Genomic DNA, 12,836 nt, shown 5'->3' with positions numbered 1-12,836 from the left:
ACCGAGAACAGAGCCAGGACTTAATTCAATTACAAGTTCTGGAAGCAAGCTTCCATTATGAATTGAAATGACCATGCTTTCAGCCTGCATCTGTTTCCCTCTGATCTAAAGCCACCATCTCTTGCCCCTTGAAACCTTTTTTGTGGCCGGTGTTTGGGTTTTTTTGTTGGTTTTCTTTGGGTTTTTTTTTGGGGGGGGTGGGGGGTTGCTTTGTGAGGTTTTCTTGTTTGTTTTATTAATCTTTCCCAATACATCTCAAGTTTCCAAGCCCCTTAAAAAACGCACTGAAAAAGGAAACACTGACGAATCCGTTTCAGTGGAAGGAACTGACAAAACACGAGAAGGAGTGAGTTCTTAAAAATATTGGCCACAGAAAATTACAGTTAAAACTCGGACAGAACACATGGCACATTTCAACCTTACCTGATCAAATAATAAACGAAGCTGTCGTTCGGATTCCCCCACCCATTTACTCAGGCAGTCGGCACCTTTTCGCATAAAAAAGGCTATTCTCCTATCACCTTGGCTACATTCATTAGCAAGTGCACGAGCAACCAGTGTCTTTCCAGTCCCTGGTGGACCATAGAATAGACAGCCTCTGCAATAAAAAAAAAAAAAAAAAAAAAAAAAAAAAATTCACATAAGAAAAAACCATCATGGAAAAGTACCTTTTACAACCCCCATCCCTTAAACATGCAACTGTTCTCTCCTAACCAAAACACTTCATATATAAGATAGCGATAACAGCTGAAGTGTGAGAAAAGTCAAAACAGGTGGAAGTTTTGTGTTCCTACACAATTCAACAAGGCAGTAAACGAAATTAATGAAGAGGATAATGCAGATGTACAAAGCCTTGAGAAAAGATTGTAGTGTCCCAGAAGGACACTTCCAAAACTGCTGACAAACTAACAGGGGTGGTTATAGCACAGTGGAGCCAAACAAGAACAAACTTCAGCACAGAATCTGAGGCTGGGCTAACTTATGAATCACCAGTTCATTCTTCAATGATACACTGCATATTCATTCTTGTTTTCACAAAAAGCAATATTTGATAGTGAAGCATTTCATTCTCCCTTAAAAAGCTTTAAGTTACTGGATTTGGTCTCCCAGACCACCCATTGCTGATGATAAATAAGGAGGAAGTCTAAAGCTGGGAGGGTATTCTGCATTTCAAGATAAATATAGCCATCAACTAGAAAAGCCAATGCACTGCTGTTTCAAAAAGAATTTCAATGAATAAAGAAGGAAAACACTGAAAGATTTTCGTTTCATTATTTGTAATACTTTTAAAGTTACTGAAAGTAAAGAATTTAAAGTCGTATTTCAATATACCATGATTGAGTTTTGCTGACAAAGAATATATAAAGCTAACAATTAAATCTCTAATAATTTCATTTCATAACACAGAACTAATTTAGCTGTGTAAGAAGTGGACAGATTCTTATTTTAGCCCAAGCACAACAAACACTGCAAGGTTCTAGTTGCAAGTCCTATCAATTGTAAAATTGATACCTGAGCACTTGAAAAAAGTGTCGGTGGGAGAGACAACTGGACTTCCAAGCAACAAATTACACGGGACTACCAGCAGATGATTCCTTCCTGCTTATAAACTAATCAAATTGACTTGTACATAGAACTCTAAACAAAAACACCCCAACCCCACCTTTTAAAGGCAAGACACTTTTAAAGTGTATTCTCACCACACAGCAAATCTTTGAACCTACATATATTCTGGATTCTATCCGGTTTTAAGAATTACTTTTTACTACTGCTAAAAAACCCCATCAACACTGCTGAAAATTTTGAAGCATGGAAACATATTGATACTGCAGTTGAATATTCTCCTGAAGACAGGTAAATTAGAATTTATAGTTTTAAACAATGTCTGTTACCTTGGAGGCTGAATTTTGAATCTCTCAAAGACTTCTGGGTAAAGCAATGGAAAAATGACCATCTCTTTTAAAGCTGAAATGTGGTCAGAAAGACCACCCACACCATCAAATCGTACCTAAAGATAAATTCAACAGAACACATTTCATATGTTAAAGAAAGTGGCGACCTTGATAAGGTTCCATCAGAAATTATGTGTCAGCACAAAGGAAATGTTCTAGGCAATTTTCAAATCGCTTGAGAGAAAACTGTAAATCAAGGTAGTTGTAGACAGCACGTTATTGAAAGCTTTCATAAGCAATGGAAACATCTCACTGACACAATGAACTAAAAATACTTACTGAACAATCTATTTGCATTGGATCAACATCAGCCAGACTTGCTCCAATTTTCATTCGATCCTTGTGAATTCCCTTTAACTCATCTTTCCGAAAGTTTAGTGGAAGACACCTGATTTGAATTAAGGAGACAAAGGTGCTTTCTAACTTAAGATGCAGCTGGAAGATTTTTGCTTTTATAATGATGCCAAGTGAATGCAGAAGACCTTATAAATGAGCATAAACTTCCTAAATAGTTAAATATTCATTCAAATTGTTTTACATTTAATGTCCATGAGTAAATAAAGGAAAATGGTCACTCCAGACTTTGAACTGAGTTAATTATTTTAACAACTGTTAGCACTTACGAATATCCATGCCAGTCAACACAGCAAGCTTAGAACAAGTTCTTCCGTACGTGGAGACTGTGAACTGACCTTGATTTGTGTGATGGAAGAACCCCCCAAAACACACTGACATATTTCAAAGATTTTTTGCTTCTACATTCAAAAAGTTACAGCCCAAGGGGATATTTATTTCAGTGTGGATTAACATTATAAAGGCTGCCCACCACTGCTGGTCCTTCCCAAGGACTGTGGGATGTGTGTGCCAGAAGACACACGTCTGAAAGACATCTGGCTGAAAACTTATGTTAGATTGCTATTAGAATAGTTTTTCTAGAGCATTTGTTAAGTAACAAAACCTCCATCATTTCCTCTATTTATAACATTTTTTGTTATGGTGGTTTTCGTTCTGAATAAACTACTGTAAAGCACAGGAGCAGTAGAATTTTACACTAAAATATTACATAAAAATGTTCCTCCCCCATTCCCGCCTAGAAATCAAATTGCTTATCAAAAATCAATTCTAAAAATCCAATTTCAGAGAGTCCAGTTACAGTTGTCAGTACCAACAGATATAATTAAATATTGCCGCAATTTAGAAACTGTGCAAGATGAAGAGGATAACACTTCACGGTTAGGCAGATGCAAACTCCTCTCAAGTAGATTCCTCCCTCCCCTGTTCTCCAATTACATTAACCTCCTTAAATCTCTGTTATGGCTGTGCTTCCTACGCCTCTCAAAATGCTCTTCTTCATCAGATGAGGACGATGAGGAAGAGGATGTGGAATCGCTGTTGTGGACTGCATGTCTCCGTCTGCAAACATTTAAACAAACAAAAAAATTAAAGTACACACTAAGTAATATCAAAATTTAAGTGAATCTCAGAATTTACTTTGAGATCTATTAAGTTTCCAGATCATTGTACTCCTTATGAATCTGATTTCAAAGTACATTACATGACAGCAAAATTTAATTTTTCTTAGGAAGGTAAAATGTTTAACTAATCTGCAAAGAAATTTCATAAACAAGTTACTCATTTTGTCCAATCTCTCTCTCTCACACACACAAATGGAGTTTCACTTAGCATTACGTGTCCACTCTGTGAAACATAAACCTTTTTAACTTATTAAAAATTTGGCTTCAAAAGCCCTTCCTTCCATAACTCTCTGCTTTCAAGGATGAAAGTGCTCATATCTAGGAAGAGATGGCATTCTCCGTGCTCTAACGGCTTAGAGGATCCAAAACCCCTTTGTCTTCACTATTGCAATCCATAATTTATAATTTCATTTAGCATTTTTCTTGTTTAAGGATAGTTTCATACAGAAACATTAACTGATTCCAAAGAGAAACCAGTATTAGTATTTGAGTGATTAAAAAAAACCATAAAAAACCACTAAAACTTACAGGCTTTCCCTCTAACTAAATTATCTTCAGTTTTAAGAAAATAATTTGTATCCTTCAAGATTAAATAGTCTGAGATTTTCAGAGGGAGATTCTGGCTTCAATTCCAGAACAAAAGAATTTCAGTTACACAATCTCAGCCACGACCTCCGTAATCACCTTATCAGTGACCACAAATACTGCATTTTGAAAAACCTAATGGCTAATAAAAAGTATAGTCTCCCCTCGCAACATTTGTTTTCTTTACACCCTCAGACTACCACAGCAGTAATCATACTGTTAATCTGTAATTACCACCAATCCGAAAACCCTTGAAAGCATTATTCAGTAATGTGACTGACAGCACTATTGATAAATAAGAACTATCACTAACCATACACCAACCTGTTAGTTCTTTTGCAGCAAGCGCCTTGTGACTGAGCACTTCTAAATGAGTATCTCTGTCTGACAGGTGAAGACCGGCCCGAAAAAAATATCTTACGTTGTCTCGGTTCTGTTGAAAGCAAAGAATTTAGAATAATGTTACAAACAAGTTTAAGAGAAAGCAGGATAGTGAAAGAGGCAGAAAATGTGATGTGTTTCACCCATCTCTAATTTCAGGGGAAATTTCAAGTGATTTGGGGAGGGATTTTTTTTTTTTTAAATCGGTACGTAGAAGTGAAAAAACACACACCTGCTTTTTAAAGAGAAGTGAAAACCACAAGAGTAAGATTATCAAGTCTGTTTAATTACTATTCTTTCAAGGATACATAGGTCATTTTTTTACTGAAAAACAATAAGTATGCCAAATGGCAAAGAAATACAATGTGCACAGGACACATGCATTTAATAAAAATTACTTTCAGAATGAAGGTATGAAATTTAAGTAGAAGTTGAGTGTGTGTATATATTTTCATTAAAAAAAACCCCTCACTTACATGCAAGAAATTAGCTCTTAAGAGAAACTGTGCATATAACCTACTTTCCAATGGAGCTTGATAGCGCTCAACAGTTTTCCTCTGTCGAAAGTCATAACGCTTTCGAGTGTCTTCACCATCATCATCATCTTTCTCTTCACTTTCTTCTGATGAAACTACTGTACATTGACATAACATTAAACTGTTTAAGTACTGTTGCAAAGTATATTAAATTCAAAATGCACTACACAGATGCCTATAGGTTTTACTATTACCTTCATTTTAATGACACAATAGATCTGAAAACCTGCAAAACCTTAAGACCAATTTATGCAAGACGCATTCCAGAAATTAAAAAACAGGGGACCATACATAGAGATATTGTTCTTTCCTTCTGAAATTGCTGGGTGACTTCTCATCAGTCTTAGTAACAACAATTCTGTCATCTTGCTTAGCTAAGATGCAGCTCCTGTGAAAACCACTATTTCAGAAAGTAGTTTCTTGTTATTTTGAGAAAGTGTTTCAAGGAAATATTTTAATACTCTGTAGTGGTAAGACTAAACATGGTAATCTAAGCTCCAAGTCCTAGCTCTACCACAGGTTACATGAGCAATAATGGGCAAGTCACAGGTTTGAACTTCCCCAATCAGAAAATAATGTCAAATGCACACGGTTTATGCCACAAGCTTCTGTAAAATAACTTTAAGTTTCTTCATGAAATTTGGTAAGAATGCAAAAAACAGAGTATAATTATCTAGCAGGTTCTTAATAATACCCTCTCACATTAATAGCTGGACACCAGGTGAGGAATGTACATGCTCTGTTCACCTACCTGCTCACTAAAATTAAATAAATTTTATTCCTTGAAAAGCACTACCCTTTTTTTTCTTCCCCCCAAAAGGTCGCACTGCTTTCTGAATGCAAGATAAGTTACACAAGATATATAGACAGCACATAGAAAACTGAAAAATGATTTTGGCATCACTACCATCCCCAGTCCTTGGTACTCCAACACTCCTGTCACAAAGGCATGAATTTCTCTGCTTTTCTGCTCCTCTAGTCCTTCCCCTTGCTCCACTCATCTTCTTTACACCAACCCTGACACACTTTCCCCACTCCTTCCTGGCATGCTTTTCATTATAAAAGTATATTTTAGGTTTTTCCTTATTTAAAATTCCAGAGTTTTCACTTTGATCACAAATTAATTGCCCCATACTCTTATTTCCCATTCAACATACTATTTAGAATTACTTTCTACAAGTCTCTCCTGACCAATACCCTGAGATCCACACACTTGAAACATGCCATATAGTTCCTCCCTCTAGACTGCCAATGCCTTGTATTAAAGCTGCTCTTATTAAAGCCCTGAGTTGATATACTCCTAACTACAACTCCAAATGATGAGTTAGCTGTCCTTCTCCCTTACCAGTCAAATGCCCTTGGCACACTTATAGAATCATAGAATAGTTTGGGTTGGAAGGGACCTCTAAAGGGCATCTAGTCCAACCCCCCTGCCATGGGCAGGGACATCTTCAACTAGATCAGGTTGCTCAGAGCCCCCTCCAACCTGACCTTGAATGTTTCCAGGCATGGGGCATCCACCACCTCGCTGGGCAACCTGTGCCAGTGTTTCACCACCCTCAGCGTAAAAAATTTCTTCCTTATATCTAGTCTAAATCTACCCCCCTTTAGGTTAAAGCCATTCCCCCTTGTCCTGTCACAACAGGCCCTGCTAAAAAGTCTGCCGCCATCTTTCTTAGAAGCCCCCTTGAAGTACTGATAGGCTGCAATAAGGTCTCCCCAAAGCCTTCTCTTCTCCAGGCTGAACAACCCCAACTCTCTCAGCCTTTCTTCATAGGAGAGGTGTTCCATCCCCCTGATCATTTTTGTGGCCCTCTTCTGGACCTGCTCCAACAGGTCTGTGTCTTTCTTATGCTGAGGGCTCCAGAGCTGGACACAGTACTCCAGGTGGGGTCTCACCAGAGCAGAGCAGAGTAGAGGGGCAGAATGCCCTCCCTCGACCTGCTGGCCACGCTTCTTTTGATGCAGCCCAGGATACGCTTGGCCTTCTGGGCTGCGAGCGCACATTGCTGGCTCATGTCCAGCTTTTCATCCACCAGCACCCCCAAGTCCTTCTTGGCAGGGCTGCTCTCGATCCCTTCATCCCCCAGCCTGTATTGGTACTGGGGGTTGCCCCGACCTAGGTGCAGGACCTTGCACTTGGCCTTGTTAAACCTCAGGAGGTTCACACGGGCCCACTTCTCAAGCTTGTCCAGGTCCCTCTGGATGGCATCCTGTCCCTCTAGCGTGTCGACCGCACCACTCAGCTTGGTGTCATCTGCAAACTTGCTGAGGGTGCACTCGATCCCGCTGTCTATGTCATTGATGAAGACATTAAACAGTACCGGTCCCAATACGGACCCCTCCGGGACGCCACTCATCACCAGTCTCCATCTGGACATTGAACTGTTGACGACTACCCTCTGGATGCGACCATCTAACCAATTCCTCACCCACCGACCCATCAAATCCCTACCTCTGCAGTTTAGAGAGAAGGATGTTGATAGGACGAGAGGAAATGGCCTTAAGTTGCGCCAGGGGAGGTTTAAATTGGACATGAGGAAAAATTTCTTTACTGAAAGAGTGGTTAAAGATTGGACCAGGCTGCCCAGGGAAGCGGTTGATTCACCATCCTTGGAAGTATTTAAAAGACGTGTAGATGAGGCGCTTAGGGACATGGTTTAGTGGTCATGGTGGTGTTGGGTTGACGGTTGGACTCGATGATCTTAGAGGTCTTTTCCAACCTTAATGATTCTATGATTCTGTGTTGTGGGGGACCATGTCAAAGGCCTTGCAGAGGTCCAGACAGACAACATCTGTAGCCCTTCCCATGTCCACTGATATAGTCACTCCCTCATAGAAGGCCACCAGGTTAGTCAGGCAGGACTTGCCCTTGCTGAAGCCATGCTGGCTGTCTCAAATCACCTCCCTGTCCTCCATGGGCCTTAGCATAGCTTCCAGGAGGATCTGCTCCATGATCTTCCCAGGCACAGAGGTGAGACTGACTGGCCTGTAGTTCCCCGGGTCTTCCTTTTTTCCCTTTTGAAAAATGGGGGTTATGTTTCCCCTTTTCCAGTCAGTGGGAACTTCTCCGGACTGCGACGACTTCTCAAATACGATGGAGAGTGGCTTAGCAACTTCATCCGCCAGTTCCTTCAGGACCTGCAAATGGATCTCATCGGGTCCCATGGACTTGTGCACCTTCAGGTGCCTTAGGTGGTCTTGAACCTGATGTTTTCCCACAGTGGGTGGCTCTTCATTCTCCCAGTCCCTGCCTTTGCCTTCTGCGGCTTGGGCGGTGAGGCTCGAGGACTTGCCGGTGAAGACCGAGGCAAAAAAGTCATTGAGTACCTCCGCCTTCTCTGTGTCCCGGGTAACCAGGTCTCCCGTTTCGTTCCGGAGAGGGCCCACATTTTCCCTCATCTTCCTTTTATCCCCGACGTACCTACAGAATCTTTTCTTGTTGCCCTTGACATCCCTGGCCAGATTTAATTCTATCAGGGCCTTAGCTTTCCTAACCTGATCCCTGGCTGCTTGGACAATTTCTGTTTGTCCTTGATTTGAGTCCTTCATTTGGGTCCCTGCCCACCATTGTGCACCCCTGTGCTCCTCTGGGCTTGTGCAGATAGGACTTTGATGGGCTGACGGCCCTGGGATGGGCCTGAGAGTAGCCCGGCGGGGTATTTTGGGTTCCCCCTCCTGCCACTGTCTCTCTGAGCTTTGTTGTGGGTGTGCAGAGGAGGTCTATCACAAAACCTAACACTAATCGGCTCAACTACCGCCACGTCCTTTTCTGCCCTTAAGTACAGTCTCGCCCCATTCTGTTCCATCCAGAAATCTCCTACAAGGATCATTGGACTGACTGCCTTAATCACAACTGTGATTCTCCTTAAAACCTTGAAGTTTCTCCCCCTCACTTCAAATATAAAGTTAATATGGCCTTTTACGATTTAACCTTATTCCTCATGTTATTTCCCACTGAGTATCCAGGATGACAGCTCCTAATTACAGGCCCAGACAGCAGCTTCCACTGACTACCTGCTAAACACAAAAATGAGCACCACTATCTTCTCCCCTGCTGATCTTCACGCTCGGGAGGAGCTTTCCATACACATCTGGCAGCCTCCCTTACTTCCTGAAAACTCTTGCTGTGCTGCTCAAAACCATGAAAACTGTCATGTTCCTGCTGTAGCAAGATCAATCTTTCTCATTCTGAGTAATACTGTCCATTTCTTTGTATTCCCATCTATCCACAGCCATCTGTTGCCTTTTATCTTGTTAGTGTTTTGGAAAAGCACAGATGTTTTTTTCTTCTTCTTCTCTGAATACTTGTTCTGAGCTCACTACAGTACAGCCCTGGAGTCCATGACTATGGCTTGCAATGTCAATAGCAATACAGATTTTTTTTAACAGATGAAAAATACCCAGTAGTTCAGCTCATCTCAATTGTTTAAGACAAAGCTTTTGGCTAGAGCACAGTAAAGAAAATTTAAAACAGAACTAACCTGCAATGCCACCTTGATTATCAGCTATTTCTTTGTCTGCTCTTTGGATTTCTTTCTTTCCTTGGGAGTACATATCGAGGTTTTCCTAATTAAAAGAAACAAGGAAGATCAGTCACAAATATGCAGAAAACCTGACATGGGCATATTTGGTACCTATATAGTAACATTATCAAAGCACTCAATATACACAAAAGATTAAATTAAGGTACAGGAGGAGAGAATACGAATGCCATTCTGGCCCCCAGGATCAGTAACAAGAATTTCTGCTCTAAAATAGGGTTTAGTACATGTGATAGTTCAATACCTATCCAGATACAAAACTGAGTGTATCAATTAATCACAGGTTAATAATCCAAGAGTGTGCCAGAAGCCAGGAAAAAGCAATTCCTAGCAGACAAAAAAAATTCATATGGGCATTTGAGAGATGATATACAAAGTAATATGGACAATTCCGGTTTCATTAAAAAAAAGGAATTCAGATCTAAACAAAAAACTATGAAAGCAGGCTATGAAGATGTTTAAAAAACAAAGTGCCTGTCATTCAAAAGGATAGTAGAAGAACTTCATTTAATAGAGCAAAACTAAGACAGAGGAAATATGATTGCTGTATGTAATTTTAACATAATTTCCTCTAGGGACAGAGGACTACTTAAGCTCACAGGCAAGGCTGGCACAAGAACAAACACAGATGAAGCAGACATCAATGAGTTCAGTTTTTAGTAAAATTTGAAGTGAAAACTCAAGCCCTGAAACAGCTGTTTGTAAACAGCGTCATTCAAAAATTGTAAGGCAATTCAGAAAGTGTAGTATGAGACATGTATTTCAGCATATCACTGCTATTTCATGTCTTCTGAAGAAGGTATTTCCTCCACCCTTAGAGCGTATCTGTAGCGTGACCAGAACAGTAAGATGTTAAATTATAATTAGAAAGCAAAAACAAATGTTATTTTAGACTACACTATTCTTTGGAAGAAGTTATTTCAGCTAAATTAAAATTACAACTAAATAATTTCCCTATGTGAAATACACTACTTATACAAAAACAGTAAAATAAATTAGTATCTACTTCTTCTGCATCGTGGAACACCCCAAGGTCTTCCATCATTCGCCGTCTACGCTTCTTCTCCATGTCATCCATTTTTTGCAAGACTGCTTCTGCAGTACTAAGACAAAAAGTTGACATGCAAGAGCAAAGATAGGCAAGTACAAAAAAACCCCATTTAAAACAGTACACATAATCAGTATGACATTTTAATATAGTATGCACAGAGCAAGAGTCATTGACACTTAGCCAAGTTTTTAAACACTAAAAAATTAGGTCAAATGTTTACTTTTTTATAGAGAGATTTAAGAACAAGCATTTGAGGATTTGCAAACATACACTGTTTTCAGGTTTATTTTCCCCTCTTGCTGAACACAGTAGAAAAAAATCTGGTTTAGTAGGAAAAAAACAATTCTGAAGATCATAGTAAGATAACAGAAAGAAATTATGGCAGTTTTTAATAGCACTTAAGTTGCTCTGCATGATAGCATCAAGTCATTTTTAGTTCACAGCCTTCCTCAGACAACAGATTGCTTATTCTTCTCTTAACCGTAATTTAAGTTTTGTGTTGGTTTTCTATGACTATATATGCCGGAAAAAACATCCCACTGCTGTTACACTTCACAAACCTTTCAGAAAACAACGTCAATTTGGGCTTCACAAAGAGAATTAAGCCATAGACAGACAGGCAGAAACACTAGGACTACTTCACTTTGGCTGTATCCAACTTTCCTCAGTATCTTAAATCAACTGAGCATTATAAAAATATTCGTAAGCATGGAAGAAAAGTTAATTAAAAATGAAGGCGCTTCTTATGCTAAGGAAATTTATTTAGAGGGCAAGTTAAATCTACTGAAAGTCACAACGTAAAGTGATCATTTTGGTTCACAAGACAACACATAAACCCACCCAGCCCATACATAGAAGATGCTCTAGTATGAAGATCTCTCCGCAACTGGCAATCCCAAAACGAAGACACCAGTGGCAAATTTAAACATTGGCTGTGCCCAAATTCTTCACACATGAAGCACCTTCCAACTACATCCTCCTGCACACACTCTCAGACCTGGAAGTCTTAAACAGCCACAAGCACCTACTTCCAAAAAACTCAGGTTAAACAGCTTGGCTGCAAAGTACAAAGGCTCACACCTTACATAAATCAATATATTAACAATAATTACAGGATATACCGGTGCAGGCAGAGGAGGAGACCCTACCTGATCAATGGCAAACGAGTGTTAGCAGAGGTTGCTGACAACATCCTTAAAGTTCCAAGCCATGTGATCCTGGTGGGGCTCTACTATGGAGGGCACCTGCAGCCCAGCAGTTATCACAAGGACGTATCGTATATGTAGGGGCACGTAGGGAAGTCTCAGCCTAACCACTGAATACATTTAGCTCTTGCTGCCAGGAATAACAATACCTTTTTCTGTTGTCAAAAGAAGGAGAAAGTCCCTAGCCAATATTATGCCATAGCGCAAAGGCTTGCTAATAAGGCTCATTTTAGTAGCTTTGCAAGATGATGAAAAAACACCACTTACTTTGTTATAAGTTTGTCAAACAAAACAGATTGATTTGTAGTGGTATAACGACTTTGTCGAAGTCTGCAGCTTTGGCGGACCTCCAAATCTCCATTTTCTTCATGGACTTGTTCTGCAGCTTTTGCATCAGCTCTGGTCTTCAGAGTTCTGGTGACTAAAATGCATTAATATATAAAATATTTTGAGACAGAAAATATGTTATTCCCTTTATTTCACTGTTGCTCTAGTAGAATGTAAAAAAATCAGCAGTGGCTTGATTTTTTCTTTAAATACGGAATTAGAAGTTATTGTCATGACCACAGCATTCAACTTAAATTACTTATGTTTAAACTACCTACTTAAAAGCATGACTTGTATAGGAACTTTTTTATAGACTGGAAAGCCAATCTGATGAAAACAAACACGCAACTTTTGTTCCATGCAGGAGGCAAGTTTATTCCAGTTATTTCTTTCTGGAAAAGTGAAAACAACAAATACCTCACTCTAAGGTGTTTTTACTCGAGTCATGTAAAATTGTATCTAATATTTTTTTAAAAAAATTGTTTACATGGGAAGTCTCTTCTTAAGATGCATGGTTTTAGTATGCTGTTTAAGCATGCATCACTTACTTTTTCTGCATCATGACACAAAAGCTCTAGAAGAAATATCTCAAGATAAACTCCCAAATACCAAAGAACTCAAATGCTTGCCTGCTTTAAAAAAAGATCTGCCCAGTATTTACCACACAGCATCCTTTGCCATGGGTTTGTTACTTGCACTATCATTAAAACAGTTAAGAGAGGTCAGTGAGAAAGTAGTGCACAATTAGAACTTGAATTACTACACACAAAGTGCATTTCA

The 12,836-nt window shown here is 39.5% G+C and overlaps 1 protein-coding gene across 3 annotated transcripts in view; it reads right to left on the bottom strand.

Annotated features, from left to right (window-relative positions):
• ATAD2 (ATPase family AAA domain containing 2) overlaps positions 1-12,836 on the bottom strand; it is a 47,437-nt gene that overhangs the window by 27,527 nt on the left and 7,074 nt on the right. For 2 of the 3 annotated variants that reach the window (XM_076329148.1, XM_076329150.1), the window contains exons 4-12: positions 11,997-12,150; positions 10,480-10,576; positions 9,414-9,498; positions 4,914-5,027; positions 4,337-4,445; positions 3,243-3,365; positions 2,232-2,340; positions 1,893-2,008; positions 424-598 (exon numbers count right to left, since the gene is read on the bottom strand). In XM_076329148.1, the coding sequence (XP_076185263.1) occupies positions 424-598; positions 1,893-2,008; positions 2,232-2,340; positions 3,243-3,365; positions 4,337-4,445; positions 4,914-5,027; positions 9,414-9,498; positions 10,480-10,576; positions 11,997-12,150 (1,082 nt within the window). The remainder of the gene's footprint in view (positions 1-423; positions 599-1,892; positions 2,009-2,231; positions 2,341-3,242; positions 3,366-4,336; positions 4,446-4,913; positions 5,028-9,413; positions 9,499-10,479; positions 10,577-11,996; positions 12,151-12,836) is intronic. The other variant, XM_076329149.1, reaches the window with a different exon arrangement.

Source organism: Aptenodytes patagonicus, chromosome 2 (genome assembly GCF_965638725.1).
Source record: "Aptenodytes patagonicus chromosome 2, bAptPat1.pri.cur, whole genome shotgun sequence".
Classification (NCBI taxonomy): domain Eukaryota; kingdom Metazoa; phylum Chordata; class Aves; order Sphenisciformes; family Spheniscidae; genus Aptenodytes; species Aptenodytes patagonicus.
Note: the sequence above shows the minus strand (reverse complement) of the source record. Positions and strands in the feature narration are given on the sequence as shown.